The sequence below is a fragment of the Eretmochelys imbricata genome, chromosome 10 (assembly GCF_965152235.1).
Source record: "Eretmochelys imbricata isolate rEreImb1 chromosome 10, rEreImb1.hap1, whole genome shotgun sequence".
Classification (NCBI taxonomy): Eukaryota; Metazoa; Chordata; order Testudines; family Cheloniidae; genus Eretmochelys; species Eretmochelys imbricata.
In genome coordinates, this window is record NC_135581.1 from 42007788 (window position 1) to 42030293 (window position 22506).

General features: G+C 44.0%; 1 protein-coding gene across 1 annotated transcript in view; it reads right to left on the minus strand.

Annotated features, from left to right (window-relative positions):
* NEO1 (neogenin 1) overlaps positions 1-22506 on the minus strand; it is a 503941-nt gene that overhangs the window by 123887 nt on the left and 357548 nt on the right. Inside the window, exons 6-7 of the mRNA XM_077827907.1 lie at positions 21650-21804; positions 20598-20718 (exon numbers count right to left, since the gene is read on the minus strand). Coding sequence (XP_077684033.1) covers positions 20598-20718; positions 21650-21804 — 276 coding nt within the window. The remainder of the gene's footprint in view (positions 1-20597; positions 20719-21649; positions 21805-22506) is intronic.

A 22506-nucleotide genomic window follows, 5' to 3' on the forward strand; every position in this document is an offset into this window, starting at 1 on the left:
CAAATGCCTTTTCAAGTCTAATTAACGGCTTGTCTAGAAGGGTAAAGATGTTGCAAAATAAACGGGGGTATGAATTTAGAGTGTAATAGCTGTTCTGCACCAGCTCCCCCTTTAGACACACCTATTCTGCACTAAAAGTGTCTTTTTATGGATTAGTTTAATCCATTTCCAAAGCAGATTAAGCTAAACCTCACAAAGGCACACTCAGTGTAGAATCAGAGAGTCCACACAGGGGATTAGTGTGGAATAGCATTTCATACTGACAGCTATTAAAAAAAATTACCAAGTTAGATCCCCATTCAGCACTTATCTTAGCTTCAATACTTTAAGCATAAGTAGTACCACTGAATTGAAATTATGACATCTCTAACTTCCAGATTTAATGAGTTCTACTTAAGTAGTAGTCAAATTTCTTGAAATTTAATTTCTTAAAATCAGTGGAACTATTCATGCCTAGGCATGTCTTGAAGTATCTTGCTGCATTGGAACCTCAAACAGGAAAAAGGCAAAGGTCATTTGACTAAATCAAGAAATCAAATAGATTTAATGGAAAAAGCACTGAGTTTGCAGCATTCTTGCAGTACTTAATATATCTACAGCATAAGAAATATATTACTGATTTCCCAAGAGGAAGAATTTAGCTGGACAATGTACATTAAAATGAAAAGGTCCTTCAATATAAAAAGAATAAACATACTGTTGTGTTTAAACAAACTAATCCACAAAATTGATATAACTAGTTACAAAAACTTGGTCAGGTTTTGGATATGATTTTACAAAATGTTATTTGAAGACGTTTTGAGGTTTCTGACATTATTTTATGTTCCTAAAACTCAATTTTCAAAATGTGATTTTTCCAGCTCTTCATCCATAATTCAGACTCTGCACTTTTGATATTTTAACCAAAAATAATGTAAGTGTTCCAGACAGTGAGGTCTGAAAAGCTTCCACCTTACTTCCAACACATGCATAGTCACTACTTGTTAAAACTTTATTCTTCAATCAATCTTAAGGCTATATCTTTACCACAGCCATTGCTTTTAGAATTTTTCATAAAAAGTCGTGGTCTTTATAACACTGTAATAAGACTTCCATTTTTTAATGTACGTACGTACGTGCATGTGTGTATGTAAGGACAGAGAGCACAAGTGCAGTGGAATACATATGAGAGAGACAGATTTTAAAATAATTTAAAAGTATTACCTATCATTAAACACTTTTAAATAACTTATTGTCAAAAACAGGATATTTTGGTCAAACTAACACCACCTCATGACTTTTCTCATTGTTCTTTGTAAATGTGAGACTTAGCTTTTTCGCTAAAGACCTTATATTCCCATTTTGTCCATGACAAACCACCACCCTTAAGTATTTTAAGCCTTAAAAGCCACTACAGACAAATAAAAAAAAAACTTCTGTCATGTTAAGACTTAACTAAACACCATCCTTAGTCTGCTGAGTAACTAATTCACATAACTATACATAGGTTCTGGAACTAGTGGTGCTGGGGATGTGGCAGCACCCTCTGAGTTGAAATGGTTTCCATCATATACAGGGGTTACAGTTTTGTTCAATGTCTGTCAGCATCCCTACTATAAAAATTGTTCCAGCACACTGTAACTATATGTTGATAATTAATAGATCAAAGTGGAGGGTATCAGGCTGATGAAAGAAATTCACCTATAATTTTTGTTCTCTGAAGATATGTATCTTAGCAAATGACCAGTACACTTTTTGGGTACGTCTACACCACACTGTAAACCTCAGTCAGTTGGACTCAGTTTCATGGACCTTGCGTTTCCAAGCCTGCACTTGAGCATCCACACTCCACTGAAAATTTGGATTTATAATTGCTGGACCCAGGTCTCACAGCTGTGCTACCACGTCCACACTGCACTACATAGACCTTCTGACTTTGGTCTAAGCCTTGAGCTGTGTCCACACTGCAATATGACAGGGCTTGGACTTGGGGTCTGAGCCATGACCATAGCAGGATCCTAGGACCTGTGTCCTGACTGCTTACTGACATGAGTCAGACTGATTTGTGTGAGAACAGAAAGGGAGCCTGGGCTCAAACTTGAGTCAGAGTCCAGGTTGAAGGTATGTCTACACTGTTATAAAAACCCAGGGTTAGTAGAACTCAAGACTCTGGGTTTGTTAACTTAGGGCTTGAGTGTCTACATTCATTTGTAACCCCAGGTTATGCATTGTTGAACCCTTGGTCCCAACCTGGGGCTCCAGTGTCTACACTGTATTATGTGGGTTCAAGTCCACCCACCCATATCGCAGACTTCCTAGCGCCCTCTGTGATCAAATGTACCCTTGTGTCCACAACTTACACACTGTTATAATAATCTTTGAACTAAGTATGCCTTGTAAGGTATCATCTGAAAACTCAGTTTGCTGGTCAATATCGTCCTGATAAAATACATGTGGCAACATGTGAAGTTATAAGAGTCCATTGTATTGTATTATTAATATATGTTCCAAACTGAGGTTGGAAAACAGGTCTGTCTCAAACAAAGGAATGTGTGTTATGCTTAATTTGCATTTAAGCAGTAAACAGAGTCATCAAGCAGGAAGCTCCAACACGTGAGATCCTTTCCTATAGACTCTTTGTCTCCTCAATCTCAGCTGGAAATGGTAAGCATTTCAGCTGGAAAAGGAGCAGCCATTAACCTGAAGAAGGGGTCCTGACCTAAGAAGTTGGGCCAGTAACTGTTGAGAGCATATGGTGAAGAAAACTTTGCTTTGAATTTAACATAGTTTGTTAAGTTAGCCACTAATTGCATTTTATCTTTATTTTTCTTGTAACCATTTCTGACTTTTATGCTCATTACTTGTGTTCACTTAAAATCTCTCTCTCTCTGTAGTTAATAAACTTGTTTTACTGTTTTATCTAATCCAGTGTATTTAAACCGAAGTATCTAAAGAACTATTTGAAATAATTGGTATATTATTAGCTTAATGAAATAACAGACTTAACATTCTTGTATTGTCCAGGACAGGGCTGGACAGTACAGTGAGTGAGTTGGAGTCATCTTGTACTATACCCAAGGCTGGTAAGAGCCCAGATGTGGCTGGCTCGCTGCAGCACAGGCAGACATAGCTGGGAGTGATTTACATGCTGGTTACTGTTTGTGAACCATCTAGACTGGAGGCTACAACAACAAAGCAGTGTAAAGGGCACCCCAGGTAAGACAACAGTGGTGACATGGCTATTCAATCTAGACTGTACCCTGGGTATGTCACACCCTCCCAAAATATGGCCACTCTAACCCTTTGATCACGGTGCAGTGTGGAAAACTTTGACTGTCCACCAAACTTTACTGTCCAGAGGACAGTCCATGGGATTGTGGAATACTTTTGGTAGACTCCCACAGCACGAGTCCAATGGGGCTGCATCTACATTGCAAAGCAATAAGACTTGAATCCTGTGTCTCAGCTTGACTCAGCTCAGACCCTCCACCCATGTGGGGTCCTGGGATCCTTGGTCCAAACCCTGGATTAGCACAATTTGTGTATAGACAGAAGAAGGAGGTAAGGCTGGAGCTTGAGTTTGAACCTTGAGCGTACACTGCAGTGTACACATACCCCTACAGTTTACTTCCCACACAAGACCAGATGGGAATGATCAAATCTCTTTAGGTATTTGATTCCTGGGGCAGAAATAGTTGCTGTTCACATAGAGCAACTTGTTAATGATTACTACTACTTTCTTCTCCCTTGTGTTCCATGATCCATTTTTAAGCAGATTTTTAAAATAAACCTTTATACCTAGGCAAGGATTCAAATTTTCTGGAAAAATCTTATTTAGTCCTAGTCTATAAACCAGTGTTTCACTGGTAGCACACTTAGATTTCTGAAATCCATTTGTGTACCATAGGGACCTTTTCTGATTTCCATTGCTTAGCAATACGTCACCTGAAAAAACACACACACAAAAGTGTTTTCAGCAATTTCTGCTTGTGGGAAGAAGAAAAATAGCCTTAAGGGGGGAAACCCAAAAGAGTCATCCTTTGATTCAGTGTAGAATTTTTATTCTCTTCCAACTGTTCATATTTTGCATAATTTCCTAATATTTTTGTAGCTTTACAAAATTCTATGGTATATTAAGTCAGCATTTTCTCTATTATACCTCTAACACTACAATATTATATCTCAACTCACAATCTGTTCAACACCAGAAAAATTAATTTAAAAAAAAGTTTTCACATTAAACTAATGGCAAGTGGCCTAGAAACTGATCTACCTTTTACATGTGCACGATAGTCCAAAATAATGGCAAAAATAACATGTAGATTATTTGTCTCTGACCCACACAAATGAAGGTAATCATGTATTTTATGGGGGAGGGTATTTGAAATGATCCATATGGACTTTTTCAAATCAGACCACTAGCCTTTTCCATATAAAGTTTAGATGTCTTGTACATACATTCAAGAGGAGCCAGGAGGACTTGGGATGCCTGCTCTGAAACATCAAGCATCTCTTTAATTACCCTCTCAGACGCCATGTTGACAGGATGTGGTCACATGTGGCTAGACTTTCCACCACATCCAATTTATCACTACTATTTTCAGCTAGTTTGAGAACAATATTTCCAGGGCTAATATGGTGTAATTAAGATAGTTGAACCTCTCTCTCCCCTGTGGTTGGTTAGAACCTTTGCCATTAGAAGTACTGGTGGAGAAGAACATGAAAGCTTCCTCTTCACTACCTGGTGAAAAGAAATGATGCCCTTCAATTGGGTGCATTGTGCCTTGACCAGAGCATTAATAGCTTTTTGTTGTCAGTTCTGAACAGATTTAAAACTCCATATCCCTGGGAACACTGGTGGGGAACAGCCATATATTTAGCCTGTCTGTGATATTTTCCTTTACTGCCGGAGAAGTGGTTACCAGAAATGTCTTGCTGGACACTACTCAGATCCACATCTACTGGGTTTCCTAACAGAGGAAGCATAATCCTGACCTTCTCTGCTTTTTTTTTTTTGTAAAACATTGTGGCCTGATTTGCCAATCCAGATCAGAACCACCATTTTGGCATACGCAATCTCTAAAGATCCTGCTGGAAGAGATCAAGTGCTCTAAGTATGAAGCCCCTCTGTGAGAGCACCTCATCTCCAGGTAGGTTGCATCTGTGGTTGAGAAGAAGAAATCTGGAAATCCAGCTCTAACTGGAGATAGCCCTTAACTGGCACCAAACTAGAGAAGCTGAAATTGTTTGTCATCCAGATGTAATGTGAGAGTCTGTTGGTGGCTTGCTTGCATTGCATTGTATTCTCAGAGTCCACTGAGGTGGTTTCCTACTGATACAAAAATAAATAAATAAAAATGGCATGTATTGCCTAGAGTCCCCAAATTCAGACAGAGGGTGTGAGATAAGAGGTAGGTACCACCATCCCCACTTTACAAGTTAGGCGTTAGTTCAGGCACAGAGTTAAGCAAATTGTCCAAGACTGCACTGGTCTGTGGGAAAGCTGTGAATTGAACCCAGATCTCCTGCTTCCCACTCCAGTGCTTTACCCACAATCCCATCCTTCCTCTCACGTAAGGGATGCCGTGAACACTGTTGAAGGTATGCAACCCAATATCTGTAGCATGGCCCTTGCTGAAATCTCTTGGTCCTGGCAACATCTTTCAACAAATTCTGAGACGCCTTATACTTTGCAAGGCTTTCACATGAGCTGCATATCCCAGGGCTCCTACATACACCCATGAGACAATTAAAGTAAGATGGGATGTTAGATAGCTGATCATTAAACTTCCATAGAGACTAAGGTGGACCAATACAAGCTGAGATGATCCATGCAGCAATGATACCCCAAGAGAGTTTCTTTAATAACCACAGTCAGAAAGAGCTAGGCCAAAGTGCATTTTAAAAACATCCTCAGAATTAGGATTTACATAGAAAGAGACCTCAATGGAAGAGCCAATATCCATTCAGTGCAACCAGGAAAGGTGCAATATTCTAACCAAGTTTGGTCTAAAAAGTCAGACTGTGAATGCAATTCCAAACTTACATTTCTCACAAAGTGATGAGTAGGAAAATAGGAAATACAAAAAGGTTCATAATTCAAATTTAAAGTTAATGCCCCAGTCAGTAAAAGGGGGAAATTCACACTTTTTGGACCTATGTTTGTGTCTTTCTGAAGCCCTTTGCTACTGACAATACTGCACTGGTTCCCATTCATACGGTTCTCTCTGCACTCATAAGGCTATAAACTATTTTTCATTAAAGTTTAAAGGCTACAGAAACTGATGGTACGACCAGAAAAGAGATGACATGCCATATTTCTGGGTACCAGCTCAATCCAACCCCCTGCTCTCAGGATTTCACTCTTCTAACATCTACAAACTAAGGAAAAAAAAAAAAAACAGGCAGGGAAACACTAGCTTCTGCAGTAGAAAGGTTCAAAACACACTTACTCTACTATGTTTACTTTATAATTTTGAAGATAGTATATAGTGTATTTTAAATGATGTTTTGAAACAGTTGTCTACATAAATCAGCATATTTATTTACAGTCTATGAATTTTTTGTAGGCGGCAATCAATAATGATTCACTTTTTGGCTGCCTGAATACCTGTCAAGTGCCTGTCATGTAGGGGTGACAGCAAACCATCTGCCTTCCTCCCCTCAAGGCACCTCCTTCTAGTTGCTACCACCTGTTCTTTTCCAGCCCCCAGCTGACTGCTACACTGCAAGTGGCTGGACTGCAGGTCCTAGTAGCAGCTCTCAGACCTTTCACCAACATTTAACCACTATAAAAAAAAACAAAAACAGTTTTGTATAGTAGCCATCAAAGATTTTAACACAGAGTATGCACAAAATAATACTCTAAAAATGCTGGTAGGAAAGAACTTTGTTACACTGGATGAGTTGTGTATCCCTGATCCCTATGTTGCAAAAGAATGACGATAAAGATCAGTATTTGCTCAACCTTGGGATGTAAATAGGGTTTAAAATAGTAACTGTGTAACCTAGTAAATTATATTAGTTAAACGGTTAACAGTTAAGGAGTTCATATAGGTGGGAAACTAGGAGTGCAGAGGGTGCTGCAACACCCCCACATTTTATGTGGGCCTCCACTGCCAGCCCCGCACCCGGGGTCCCTCCTGGCTGCATCCCTGAGCACCCGGGGTCCTGGCTGCCGGCCCCGCATGCCTGTGGTCCCGGCTGCCAGCCCTACTGGATCCATTATATATTATAATATATATATATTGTCAATTCAGATATATTACTTTCTGGTGAAGTTTATGGGATCCTATCTTGCAGGGTTTTTAGAGAAACTAAGAAGCAAAAATGACCACAGTCTTCATCTTGTAATGGAAGGAAACTGATCTTATGATCACTGGTTAATCTTCTTTTGGAAGGTGAAAATACTCCAAAGGTCCTACCAATATGTCCTTGTTTTCCCATGCAAAATACAGCAAGCAGTTAATACTGTCCGTGTCCCCTCCTCCCGTCACACTTTGGTAGCGTCCTTCAAACATCATCATGCAAGTTATCGTGATTTTTGGTAACTACTGTTCCATAGTAAAGATCGAAAAGGAGTACTGCCTGGAATCATTTCACAAAAACAACAGAAGACACCGTTAAATGTAAACTGTGTAATACAGAGCTGAGGGATGCAAACAGCACCAGAGCAACACTGAACCATTTGAAGCTGAAACATCCCTCTGTTTCATGTGAAACAGAAGGCAAAAATCAAACAACGCTCAAAGCGTTTGTTTCTGGCAGTTCAAGAAAACGCAACACACAACGTGAGGAAAAACTAACGGACTTGTGTACCACGATCACTATACATATGCTGCCTGTAAGTGTCGTTGAGGGTACAGGTTTTCATGCATTGATGAGTTTTGTAGAATCTGAATACCGTATGCCTATGAGACAGACTATAACTTCGCAACTAGAGAAGTGCTATGAAGACTGTGTGAAGTCTGTCTGGGAAAAATTTGAAAACGGTAAAGTAGCTTTCACCACTGACTGCTGGACGGAATTAACTACAGAAAGCTACATGACTGTAACATGCCATTATATTGAGAATTGGGAGCTTTGATCCACAGTTTTACAAACTGAATGTATGGCAGAATGACATATAGCAGAAAACCTTGCTGAAAAACTAAACGCTACAGTGGAAAGATGGGGTCTGACAGGCCATGTCTTGGCATACGTACATGATAATGCAAGCAACATTGTTCTTGCTAACACACCAAGATATGTTACATGGGAATCTATCAATTGGTTTGCCCATACTTTTCAGCTAGCCATAAATGATGAGTTTTCTTCAAGTACTGTGGATCATGCTGTTGCAGCTGCAAGTAGACTAGTTGCACACTTCCACCACAGCACCGTGGCTGCAAATGCACTTGAAAGAAAACAAACACAGCTTCAGGTTATGCAACACCATCTCATCCAGCCATGTACAACTCGCTGGAATTCAGTATATGACATGTTCGAAAGATTCAATGAGCAAAGGTGGGCGATAACAGCTGCACTTTCAGATTGCTCTGTAACAAAACAATCTGATGCCTGAACGCTTCAGCTGCAAGATGAGCACTGGCAATTAATAGAGGATATCTTAACAGTACTTTCCACTTCAAAATGCACTACAACTGCCATGTCAGCTGAACAGTCAGTGTCGATTTCAAACATTTATCCAATTTGCAACAGTCTTCTTCAAGCTCACCTTGGAAGCAAAGCTCCTGTCGAAAATGGAAAAGTCACTGATTTCAAAGCTGCTGTTCATCACTCTCTGGAGCATCGCATGAAACCCAACGATCCTGCCATAACTGCCAAACCTGCTCTTATTGCCTCCTTGTTAGATCCATGCCATAAGCACATGCGGTTTCTTTCACCTGCTGTCCAGATCACTGCTAAATCAAAGCTTCTGCAACTGGCATTGATGTTAGAAACAGAAGAACCTCTGAGTGCTAACGCTGAACCGAGAAGTGCTGAACCGGATGAGCCGATAGAGCCAGTGCCGAAAAAATGCATGAAACTCAGAAGAGTGCTATGGTGATGCTTTTACGTGAAGATTACACCAGAAAGGAGAATGAGAAGAATGTAGTAGAAAATGAACTGGAAAATTACTTCAGGGAGCCTTGTCCTTCACTGGAATGCAGTCCATTGGAGTGGTGGAAGGTCAATGCACAGTGTTTTCCAAGGCTTGGAAAATGGGCAAAGAGTTATCTGTGCAATTCCAGGATCATTTGTGCCTGCAGAACATATGTTTTCCAACGCTGGCCTTACTGTTAATCGGCTGCACACAAGACTGACACCAGAGCATGTAAACATGTTAATTTTTCTTAACAAAAATCAGCAGTAGAGTTGAAATGCTAATCAGATTGTGTGTGTTTTTGGACGACTCAGGGATATTAGGTAAAAAGCTAAACCAAAAAATGAGTTTTAGTTTTACACATAAGACTGGCTGTTTTAGTTGTTAATAAAGGCACTTGACAAAGATAAATATAAGCGCAGTCGATTCATTGTGAACCAGTGGCCCTGGAATATTCTTAATAGTGGCAGTGCTGAAAGCCAACCCCCTCCTTACCCCTTCCACCCCACCCCCCCAGAGCTGGGCCTGGGAGCAGAGCCCTAACTCGCCGGGGCGGGGAGGAGACACGGACACAGATTAGGGGGTGGAGGCTGGGGCCATAGATGGGGGAGGGCCTGGGGCCAGGACTGCAGGGTTAGATGTTTAATTGCAGTGATCCTTATTCACATCCATAGCATTAGAATCATAGAATCATAGAATATTAGGGTTGGAGGAGGTAATCTAGTCCAATCCCCTGCTCAAAGCATGACCAACACCATCTAAATTATCCCAGCCAGGGCTTTGTCAAGCCGGGCCTTAAAAACCTCTAAGGATAGAGATTCCACCACCTCCCTAGGTAACCCATTCCAGTGCTTCATCACCCTCCTCGTGAAATAGTGTTTCCTAATATCCAACCTAGACCTCCCCCACTGCAACTTGAGACCATTGTTTCTTATTCTGTTATCTGCCACCACTGAGAACAGCCCAGCTCCATCCTCTTTGGAACCCCCCTTCAGGTAGTTGAAGGCTGCTATCAAATCCACCCTCACTCTTCTATTCTGCAGACTAAATAACCCCAGTTCCCTCAGCCTCTCCTCATAAGTCATGTGGCCCAGCCCCCTAATCATTTTCGTTGCCCTCCGCTGGTCTCTCTCTAATTTGTCCACATCCGTTCTGTAGTGGGGGAACCAAAACTGGACACAATACTCCAGGTGTGGCCTCACCAGTGCCGAACAGAGGGGAATAATCACTTCCCCCAATCTGCTGGCCATGCTTCTACTAATAGAGCCCAATATGCCGTTGGCCTTCTTGGCAACAAGGGCACACTGCTGACTCATATCCTTCTCATAGCTTCTCGTCCACTGTAATCCCCCGGTCCTTTTCTGCAGAACTACTGCTTAGCCAGTCGGTCCCCAGCCTGTAGCAGTGCATGGGATTCTTCCTTCCTAAGTGCAGGACTCTGCACTTGTCCTTGTTGAAGTGCAAGGACTTCTTGCTGTATTTTGTGCAGGAAAAAAAGGACATATTGCTAGGACCTTTGGAGTATTTTCACCTTCCAAAAGATGATTAACCAGAGGTCACAAGATCAATATCCTGCCATTACAAGATGAAGACTCTGGTCATTTTTGCTTCTTAGTTTCTCTAAAAACCCTGAAAGATAGGATCCCATAAACTTCACCACTAAGTAATATATTTGAATTGACAATATATATATTATAACATATAATGGAACCCGTAGGGCCAGCAGCCAGGACCCCGGGTGCGCAGGGCCAGCAGCGAAATTTAATGTTAACTGAAACTGATTAACCGATAAGCATCAGTCTTACCAGTTAAACTTTTACATCCCTAGCTCAACCAGGGCATAATTAAATTAAAAATGAACATTTAAAAAAAGCTTTTTAGGAGGGATCTAGAGACTCCTGGGAGCCCTCTCCCTGAGACTAGAATGAGACTCTCCCTTCCTGATATGATGTCTGAGAGAGCCCTCCCAGGAGTCCCTTCATGGCAGCATTAAAAGAGAAGCAGGAAGAAGTACTTCAGCTGTTGAACCAGGAGGCAATGAGAGTAGCATCAGGGCTCGGGTGAAGAGGAGGGTAATATTTATAACAGCTAATCCCTAAAAGCTTGCATAAATTGCGGGTCAGAGTGTGGCCAGAAGGGCACCAGAGACATACTTCAGAATCATGTGTGATAACTTAGGAAGCAGGCATCCCCATAAATACAGGAGAGGGTGGATGGACTCAAGATATTTGCACTGGGGGGAGAGAGAGCATTGTACACAACCCACATGCTGAATGCTGCAGTCTAGGGAAGTGAAGGGGAGATATTGTTAGGGCAGGAAGAATAGTACCCAGACCATCCTGCCAGGCCTCTGACCTTTCCACATCCTGCCCCCTACAGGCAGAACTGCCCTCAATTTTCTGCTCCCTGCAGAAGAGCAGTCCTTTACTGCCGGAGAGGAACAGCACTTTGAGATGTGTCTAAGCCAGGCCACCCGTTTCCTATCAGCCCGCTTTTCAAACAGTTAGTATGGCACCAGTGACCCCTCCCCTCCAAAAATATTAACAACTTGTTTCCCCTTTAAATCGCCCATTATTTGTTTCAAGGTCTCTGCCACACATAGCTTGTCCTCAGCCACAAGTTTTTCAGAATTTCTCATTAATGCAAAGAAACAAAATCTCATCCACAAAGGGTGATGTTATCAAAGCAAAATATCTAATTTCTATAATTTTAAATCTGTTTTATATACAGGTTTCTAGTGTACTATAATTGTTAGCGTGCAGTGGACTGCAGCAAATCACTGAATTGCATCTGTGGAGTTTGAAATTACTGTACTTGCACAGAAAATGAAGACTTATTCTATGGCTGATTATCATATATAATACAGATGTTTATGACATCTACAGCAGAAAACACAAGAGCACAATATATTTCAGTTTGAAACTATTCCCCAGCTGGGCCAGCCCACTTCAGCAAGGACATGACCAAAATTGGAAAGATCTAGAGCAAGACAACAAAAAACAAACACCAAGAAAGACTTTCATACAAAGCATTCAGAAAGATTGAGGCCTTGTCTACACTACAGGGGGAGATCGATCTAAGTGGATCTACTTACTACGGGGTCCACACTATGCTATGTCGACGGAAGATGCTCTCCTGTTGACTCCTTTTGTGCTTCTCGTTAAGGTGGAGTACAGAAGTTGATGGGAGAGCGATCTGCGGTCGATTTAGTGGGTCTAGTATCGACCACCAATGCTTCAATCACCACGCGCTGATCCCCCGGTAAGCGTAGACAAGCCCTGAGACTATTTAGTTTAAAGAGGCAGTGACTGAGAGCTGACATGAAGCACAAAATAATACATGGTAAGGAAGTTGTCAGCTGTACTGCTATTTAACCTCTCTCAATACCAAAGATCTTCATCCTCACCTTCAAGGTCCTGCATAATTCTGCCTTTTCCACTTAACCAAGCTAATTTCTTATGTTTTCCACATCCCACCTCTTTCTTGCCAATATTGACACTATTGATGCCTTATTATATTTAGGTTCCTATGACTCTCATCACAGTAGTATCGGTTTGTCCATCTTTAGAAGATGGAAAAAACAGAGATTGGGAAGGGAAGGAAATTGACTTAGTAAGCACCTTCAATAGGTAAGAAAACCATGCACAGACAGTAAGGAATTTTTTGCCATTTGTACATTTTGATTTGATTTTTCAAACTTCACAAAGCTGATATTTCTCATCACCAGGAGCCAAGTCTGAAGATTTATAAAACAGCTGTTTGAGTTAGCATGCCAATAACCTTCAAGTGTAACATATTTTAATTTGCACACCAAACAAAGATTAGTACCAGGTCACTATCTTCATGTACTTTAAGACATCCATACACTCCCTTTCCTGAAACTTTACTTCCTCCTTGCCTTTCATTTATTCTGAGATAGTATAAAGCTTTAATAGCTTATTTTGATATTATCTCTCTGTGTATAAATGTGATGGCAGGCAGCACAGTACACCATTTTTCACGAGTTAGAATTTAATATGCACAGCTCAGTCGTGACTTTGCTCCACCACTTGTTAAGCTATCATTCTCAATGAAGAAAAATTAAATGTGCATTATGCTATCAACCTTGTGATTATATGTCAACAAAGAGCAGTATTTAGAACATATAGGTGTTACACATGGAGTGCAATGTTAAAAACATTGCAGGCCACGTAACAGAAACAATTTCATAGGTGTAGTGTTACACCTGTTATGAGAATCCACCAACACTGCTTCCATAATCCTCTGGCAGCATGCAAAAGATAGGACAGAGTTGTAAGGCAAAGTCCTTTACTGTAACAGGTAAGATTGCTGGAGCAGGATAGAAGGTGAGACAGTAGGAGGAGGAAACAAGTAGTAGAGGAGTGACACCAGGGAATTAAAGTTGAAAGAGAAGGAGGAAAGCAAAACTCTTGGGAGTTTTACAAGCCTGGACAGGGCCTGAATCCAGAACTCAGATACATGAATTATTTAACATTTAAAAACAAAATGAAAACATGGAGTTATCCTTCCATTTCCCAACTTCTGAGAACTTCTCAATCTGATTTGTGTAGTCATCAGAATCCCTCAAGAAGAGATAAGATTACTTTTAATTTTGTTCCCTGAACACACAAATAGTAGTAAATCATGGTTGCATCCAGATTCCTAATACTGGACAGATGGGGAAATACCATAGTTTATAGCACTAAAGCAGTTGAATCCAGCAGGTGGCATCTTTCACTCCAAAATATGTAGCAAATTTTGTAAAATAAAGAAATGACTTCAACTAGCACTGAAACATACCCACAATGTACAGTATATTCTCTGTATACTGAACACCCAAAATTATGTCTAGCTGTTCTATTTCTGCTAGTATTGTAAGTGCAGCCATACAATGTCTATGGTCCTATCTGAACAATATCTCTTCTTTAATTTTTCTGAACCCAAAGGAATCCTTTTCTGTGGACAACAGAATGCATAGCAGGTACCTTCCTTGCCATAAAAAATGGTTACTCACTTTCTTGTAACTCTTGTTCTTCAAGGTATGTTGTTCATGTCCATTCCAACCAGGTGCGTGAGCGCCGTGTGCACACCAGCCGGAAGATTTTTCCCTTAGCAGCATCCGTAAGATTGGCCTGGAGTGGCGCCTTCATGATGCCCAATATAGGCCCCATTGACGCTCTACCCTCCCAGTTTCTTCTTGCCAGCTTCTCCGACAGAGGGGTAGGAGGGTGGGTATTGGAATGGACATGAACAACACATCTCGAAGAACAACAGTTACGAGAAAGAGAGTAACCATTTTTTCTTCTTCGAGTGATTGTTCATGTCCATTCCAAACAGCTGACTCAAGCCAGGTGGAGTTGGAGTCATCCACTGATTGCAGCACAGCGCGTCCAAAGGCTGCATCATCTATGCCCTGTTTTGTAATTGTATAGTGCATCGTGAACGTAAGTATCGAGGACCACGTAGCCGTCCTGCAGTTTTCCTGGGTGGGGACTTGTGCCAGGAATGCCGCCGAGGAGGCCTGGGCCCTGGTAGAGTGGGCGGTAATCGGCAGGGTGGGCACCCTCGCCAGGCCGTAACACTCCCAAATGCAGGATGTGATCCATGACGAGATGCGCTGAGACGAGACAGGGAGACCCTTCATTCTGTCCTCCATGACCACAAAGAGTTGGACGGACTTCCGGAATGACTTAGTCCTCTCTATGTAGAAAGCTAGGACCCTACGTACATCCAGTGAGTGCAGCCTGTGTTCCCTATCGGAGGAGTGCGGATTGGGATAAAACACTGGGAGGAAGATGTCCTGGCTCATGTGAAACTGGGAGACAATCTTAGGGAGAAAGCCTGGTGAGATCTGAGTTGGACCTTGTCCTTATGAAAAACTGCGCAAGGGAGCTCGGATGTGAGGGCCCTGAGCTCCGATAACCGTCTAGCTGAGATAATTACCATGAGAAAAGCAACCTTGTACAAGAGAGAAAGCAGGGAGCATGTTACCAGTGGTTCAAATGGAGGGCCCATAAGTCTGGAGAGGACTAGATTACGGTCCCAGGCCGGACAGGCTGATGAGTCTGCAGGAAGAGCCTGTCCAGGCCTTGAGGAAACGAACTGACTAGACGGTTTGTGAAGACCAAGAAACCATCTGTGCCTGGATGGAAGGCGGAGATGGTGGCTAAGTGGACCCTTTTTGATGACAGGGACAGGCCTTGCTGTTTTAGGTGAAGGAGGTAGTCCAGTATGAATGGTATGGGGGTGAGCAATGGCAACTGACTGCATTGCTCAGCCCAGATGGAGAACCTTTTCCACTTGGCAAGGTACGTTGCCCTGGTGGAGGGCTTTCTACTACCAAGGAGGACTTGTCTGACTTGATCCGAGCAGGTCAGCTCCGCGGTGTTTAGCCATGGACCACCCAGGCCATAAGGTGGAGTGACTCTAGGTTCAGGTGCCGGAGTCTGCCATGGTCCTGCGTGATCAGATCCGGGACCAGCGGTAAAGTGAGTGGTGCCGCTACAGACATTCCCAGGAGTGACGTGAACCGGTGCTAGTGCAGCCACGCTGGTGCTATCAGTATGATTCGGGCCCAGCCCGCGTGGATCTTGAGGAGCACCTTGTGGACCAGCGGAATTGGTGAAAAGCATAGAGCAGGCAGCCCCCCCACAGGAGAAGGAAGGCATCTGCAATGGACCCCGGACTGTGACTCATGAAGGAGCAGAATAGCTGACATTTCCTGTTGCCACGGGTGGTGAACAGGTCTATCTGGGGAGAACCCCAAACATGAAAGATTGAGCTCACCCACGTCCGGCAAGAAGGACCACTTGTGGCTGTGAAAGGTCCATTTGAGACTGTCTACCAGCTCGTTCTGAACTCCTGGGAGGTATGACACCAGAAGGTGGATCGAGTGCTCTATGCAGAAGTCCCACAGCATGATGGCTTCCCGGCACAGGGGAGAGGAGTGTGCACCCCCATTTGTTGATATAGAACATCGCTGAGGCGTTGTCCATGAGGATTGAGACGCACCTGCCTGCTATATGGGTTTTGAAAACCTGGCATGCTAGGCGCACCGCTCTCAGCTCTCTGACATTGATGTGCAGAGCAAGGTCCGCCTTAGACCAGAGGCCTTGAGTCCTGAGGTCCCCTAGATGAGCTCCCCAGCCCATATCCGAGGCGTCTGTCACCAATGAGAGAGAGGGCTGAGGGCTGGCAAAGGGCACTCCCGTACAAACCACTCGCAGGTCAAGCCACCATAGGAGGGAGTCCAACACTGGGTGGGACAGGGTTATGATGCTGTCCAGAGCGTCTCAGGCTGGCTGATAGACCGACTCCAGTCAAGACTGGAGTGGGCGCAGTCTGAGTCTGGCATGCTGTACCATGTAGGTGCATGCAGCCATGTGCCCCAGCAGCTTTAGGCAGTTCCTTGCTGTGGTCGTGGGGAACTGTCTGAGGCCCCGTATGATATCCCCTAGCGAGCGAAAACTGGCTTCCGGGAGGTATGCCGTGGCTTGAGTCGAGTGCAGGACTGCGCCTATAAACTCTATCTTTTGTACTGGGGACAGAATAGATTTGGCCTTGTTTAGGAGGAGACCTAATTCGAGGAAGGTCCTTCTTATGAAGTCAACCTGACCCTCCACTTGGGCTCTGAAGCGGCCCTTGATCAGTCATCGAGGTAAGGAAAAACCTGAATCTGGCACTCGCGCAGGAACAACGCGATGACTGCCATGCATTTTTTGAATACTCGGGGAGCTGTCGACAGTCCAAACGGGAGGACGGCAAACTGATAGTGGCCGCTGCTCACCACGAATCTGAGGTAAGGCCTGTGATGTGGGACTATTGCGATGTGAAAATACGAGTCCTTCAAATCGAGGGAGACGTACCAGTCTCCTGGATCCAGTGAGGGGATAATGGAGGTTAGTGAGACCATGCGGAACTTGAGTTTCTTTACAAACTTGTTGAGCTGCCACAGGTCCAGGATGGGTCTGAGGCCCCCTTTAGCCTTTGGCATTAGGAAATACCAGCAGTAAAAGCCATTGTCCCTTAGCTCCTGAGGAACCTCCTCCACTGCCCCCACTGACAGAAGGGACTGCACTTCTTGAATTAGAAGTTGCTCGTGAGAGGGGTCCCTGAAGAGGGACGGGGCACAGAATTGCATGGAATATCCCCTAGAGTCCTTCAAACTGTGAAGTCTCTTATCTGTTTTTTCAGAAAAAAGGGAGAATCCCTAGAAGGGGAGGTCCTGTATGGTCTGCTGGACCTCGTGGGGCAGTCCAGAGACTTGTAGCCAGGAGCCTCGCCTCATCATCACCCCCGTTGCCATTGTGCGCGAGGCTGCATCGCTGTGTCCAGAGCTGCTTGCAGAGAGGCCCGGGAGACCAACTTCCTCTCCTCCACCAGTGCAGAGAACTTCACCCGAGAGTCCTGAGGCAGGAGCTCCGTGAGCTCAGCCATTGCTGAGCAGGTGTTAATGTCCGCAGCGGCTTACAATGACCTGCTGGTTGGTTATTCGGAGCTGCAGGCTTCCGGTCGAACAGACCTTTCGGCCAAATAGGTCCAGCTTCTTAGCGTCCCTGTTTTTAGGGATGGAGCCTTGGAACCCCTGGTGCTCTCTCTGATTGGCTACATTGACCACCAAAGAGTCTGAGGGAGGGTGGGTATAAAGGTGTTTGTACCCCTTAGACAGCACAAAGTAGAGCTGCTCGGTTTTTTTGGCCCTAGGGACCAGAGAAGCGGGGTCTGCCGCAGATTTTTGGACATGTTAACTACTGTTTTTATCAGTGGCAGAGGAACCCTGGATGAGCCGGAGGGAGCGAGGATGTCCACAACAGAGTCCAAATCCTCCTCCACCTCCTTGGTCTGTATCCCCAGGCTTTGAGCGGCCTGTCTCAATAGCTGCTGGAGAACACGGTTGTCCTCGAGAGCCAGGGCCATCGATGTCCCTGCGACCGCTTCATCAGGCGAGGACAAAGATGACAGGATGGGTAGTGGGCCCTGCTCACTACTCTTGGCCCCTCTGGGGTCCCTCGGCACATGGTACTCGAGCTGCAGTGCCGGTACTGATGGTGAGTTCGGCCCTGCGGCTGGTGCCAGGGCCGACAAGTCCAGCGGTGCTGAGCCTGACGGTGCTGTTGGGGTCGAAGCTGGAGTCCTCGGCACTGTGGCTGCCGGGAGAGACGGTGCTGGAGCTGGTTGTGCCAGCGGTGCCCCTCCCTCGGACAACAGTGCCGCTGGAGGCAGTGCCAGCGCTGTCTGTGGCACGAAAGATGCCGAAGACACCGACGCAGTCCTGGATCGTGGACTTGACCTTGGCTCTGGTGGTAAGCCCAGGGTGTCCAGAAGCGCCATTGAGCAGACGGCTGCCACTGTTGCTGCCATGGGTATGGCTGGTGACTCCGTCAAGACCTGGACCTCCTGCTCCGCCATCTGCTGGAGTGATAAGAGTCCACCTCTGACTCCGAGGTCTCAGAGTAGGAGAACCACGGAGGAGAAGTACCCTGGGTCACCGGCGAGCAGTGCTGTGAAGCCAAGGGACAGTGTGGCCCTTCTGTCTATGTGGGCAGTGCCGCGGGTGCTGGTGATGGAGAATGGCGGGCCATCATGGCTGGCTTGCCCCTGGAGTGGAACGGGGGGCTTGCGGTCACTGGCAACTTGTCCCACCTCCGTGGGGAGGATGGCACCGGGAGGCGCATCAGGTCTGTGGCAGCCCAAACGCCTGCGGCGTCAATGGTAGCTGTATGTCCCCTTGGTGGTGCAGGGACTGAGGAGGGTTCGGAGTCAACTGGACCCTGGCCGGGGCAGGAGTCGACGAGACCCTGGGTGGAAGCAAGGAGGGGGTGGTCTGTCCCAATGCACTTGTGGACATCGCAGACCCCTTAGGTTCTGAGAGGGGTGATTGACCCCTCACTGGCCTCTTTACCGGCACCAGGGATGGAGAGCGGTGCTGCGCTGAGGCCGACTTCTTATGGCCCGAGCTGTGGCGGTGCCAGGAGGCCTTAGAGTCCTTAGTCAGAGCCGTTTCGTGCACTGTTGGTGCCGGAATGCTGCGCACTGGTAAGGATGTGCTCGGTGCTGGTTCAGTGGGTCCCGGGTCGGAGTGTGGCCTCAATGCCTCCTCCATCAACAGAAGTTTTAGTCTCTGTTCCTGGTCTTTGAGGGTACTGGGACGGAAACCCCTGCAGATACGGCACTTCTCTTTCTGGTGACTCTCACCAAGGCACCGCAAGCAGGAAGAGTGAGCATCACTCTTGGGCATAAACTTGCCACAGTCCTCGCAGAGCTTAAACCCTGGAGACCCGGGCATACCCCAGGAGGGGAAAGGTTGCCGGGGGGGGGGGGGGGAACCTCCCAAACCAACTAACTATAACTATAAGGAACTATTAACTAACTGAGAAACTATATACATGATATACTATCAGACACTGCTAAAGTGCTTGCTACCGGAGCGAGCGAAGTTCTAGCTAGTCGTCACCGGCGGTAAGAAGGAACTGGGGGCGTGGATGGTTGGCGGGGCCCTATATTGGGCGCCATGAAGGCGCCACTCCAGGGGGCGCCCAGGCCCACCCTACGGACGCTGCTAAGGGAAAAATCTTCCAGCTGGCGTGCATGCGGCCGGCACACACCTGGTTGGAATGGACATGAACAATCACTCGAAGAACCACCAAGAATTCTTAATTCTAAAACAAGACCAGGATCAGACAGGCAATACGAAAGTCAAATAATAGTATGAAATGAATACTCTCTTGCCTGATGTCTTCCTTCTCCTTCATATCAGTTGTCTCCCCTACCCTCCTAAGACTGATTACCAAAAGTTTTGTGACCTGAGGGTGGGAGAGTGATCCAAGATGATGCCCTAGGATGTTATTTGTACGATTCTGTGTTTCTCTTAGTGAGTATTTCTACTATCATGACAGTAGTTATGCTCCCTTAACACCAAAAAGATGTAATATAGGACATCATATGTTTAAATGGCAAGGATGTGAATGTTATTAATGATTTCTCTGACTAGCGCACGATAACAAATATTTATCTTACTCCATAAATGTTCTTTGAAATAATTCTTTTATCAGTTTACAGACGTGATGGAGATTACTTTAAACAAATAAATTCTGACAGAGGAGAATAGCTTCTGAAATTGAAATGAATTTTGTCTGAACTAATTCACTTGTGTAAAGTTCCATGACTGCTCATTTTTCACTTCTGTAGTCCCTTTGATCAGGTTCAGTTTAGCTAAAGCCACTATATTTTTATCTATCTGTGCCATGGTACTATCTTAGCCTGGCTCTATTGTGTTTTTTTTTTTTTTTTTAGTAAACAATCCAGGATAACATAGTACATTCTCCATATTAAAGGGGAATAGTTTGGGGTTCACTCATTTTTTTCCTATTAAAAAATATTAATGTACAGTAAAAACACTTAACTCAATGACTCATGCTTTAAAAAGTCTTTCTGGTTTAGCTGAGTTGTGGACATAATGCCTCATGAAGAAAAAGTCCCTTGAAACTGCTCTTCCCCCCCCCTTCTGGCACCATGTTTCCCCAGTTTATCTTACCATGTTCAAGTATTATCAGCTGGGCTCCAGCCTGTGCATTTCCAACATCATTTTCTGCAATGCACTGATAGAATCCTTCATCTGATTTCACAAGACCCAAAACCTGCAGGTTATGCTCCTTCTGAGGGGGAAAAAGGCAAAACATTTCATGATGCATTCATTAAAAATGAACTATAAATGCAAGCACATTAGTTTTTAAATGGTTTACTATGACTTTTTGAGAAAACGCCCACATATTATAATATCATGGAAAAAGGGCTTTGGAGTTATCTTCAGATCTCATGGCTATTATAACAACCATGAGCCTGTCCCACGTATTTTCAAATGGCTACACCAAAAATCAGCACAAAACTATTATTAATAGGCTATGGAAGTCCATACAACCTGATCCAAACATTCAGAAGTTAAGCATAGGCAAGTATACAATCATGTATCAAATAATTATGTTAGTAAAACCAAAAATGATTGTAAAAGACAGACTGCACACTAGGAAATCAAGTTCTTACCTACACAGTCTTGTAGCCTCAGATTAAACCTTTAAGATACATATTACACTTTAAAGTTTGCTCAGCCAAAACTCAGAATTATATCACAAGTAAATTTCTATGGTACGTCTTTGTTTGAGATTTTAATTCTTGTGCAGTCAAAACGACTACACAAAACTCAAGCTATCTATGGTCAGAATATACCTCATGGCTTGCCAGTTTTCTGCTGTATGGGAAGGACTGAGGCTGTTCAAATTCAAGCTGATATATTGTCTTCCACCAATTAATTCATAACTGCGTATGTTGCACATAAAATATGTATGCTATAAAGAAACAGACTCTTATAGTGTAAGGAACACAGTGTCTATGCTCTTCAATAAAATGCTTCACACTGGATTATGCAGCAATAAAGGATTCACGGAGCCATTTAATGTTTCTGGACCTTAACCACACACTGTAAAAACAGGCAGCTGACCCTGTAAAAGAGCATAGCTTATATGTACATACATAGGAGGATTAAGGTATAGGTCAACAGGTTGAAATGACTGAAAATGAAAATGTACTTACTACAATTTTGAAGTAGTCACTAGGGATCACCATGTCTCCATTCTTGATCCATTTCACTGTTGGAGTTGGTTTCCCAGTCACTTCACACTCAAAGACAATATCCATAGATTCATGAGCATAAATATTAGCAGGTTGCTTCAGAAATTCAGGTGGAGCTTTACATATAAAGGTAGAAGGAGAAAAGTTACTGTTTATCTAGACTTTGGTAATATCATTGGAGTTTACACTCTATATAATAAAAACGATAAATAAATTATAAGCCGAGCTGGGTGAAATTTTTGGGACAGAAAGTTTACTTGCTGAAAGACGCAGTTTGGGGTTGACCGGAACTATTTATATATTTGTGTCAAGTTCACCAAGTAGTTTTGATCAAACTGAAAAAGTCTAAAATGTTTCAGTAATGTCGAAATTAACCCAATTACTATCCACTGTCACTGGGCCACGAAGAGAGAGAGAGAGAGAGAGAGAGAGTATGACTGTATAGCCTGCTAGGTAGGGCACCTACTGAGGATGTGGGACACCCAAATTCAAGCCCTGCTCTAGTAACTAGTTATTTATACAAAGTGGAACAGCTTTAGAGAAGAGATGGAGAAAGCCCCATAACCAGAATATGCCATAGCCCAATTGCAGGGTCACTCTCTGTAAACTGGCAGACCCAAGTTCGAATCCCTTTCTCCACATCACAGAGAGAGGACTGAACCTAGGATCCCCCTCCCCCGCAACTCACAGGTCAGTGTCCTAACCATTGGTGAGGAAGGCACCATGACCACCACCTCCTCAGTTTTGTAAATCTAGTCCTCCTTTCCTTTTGTCAAAATTCCTGAAAAATCAAAACAAAAATTTTTGGATAGAAACAA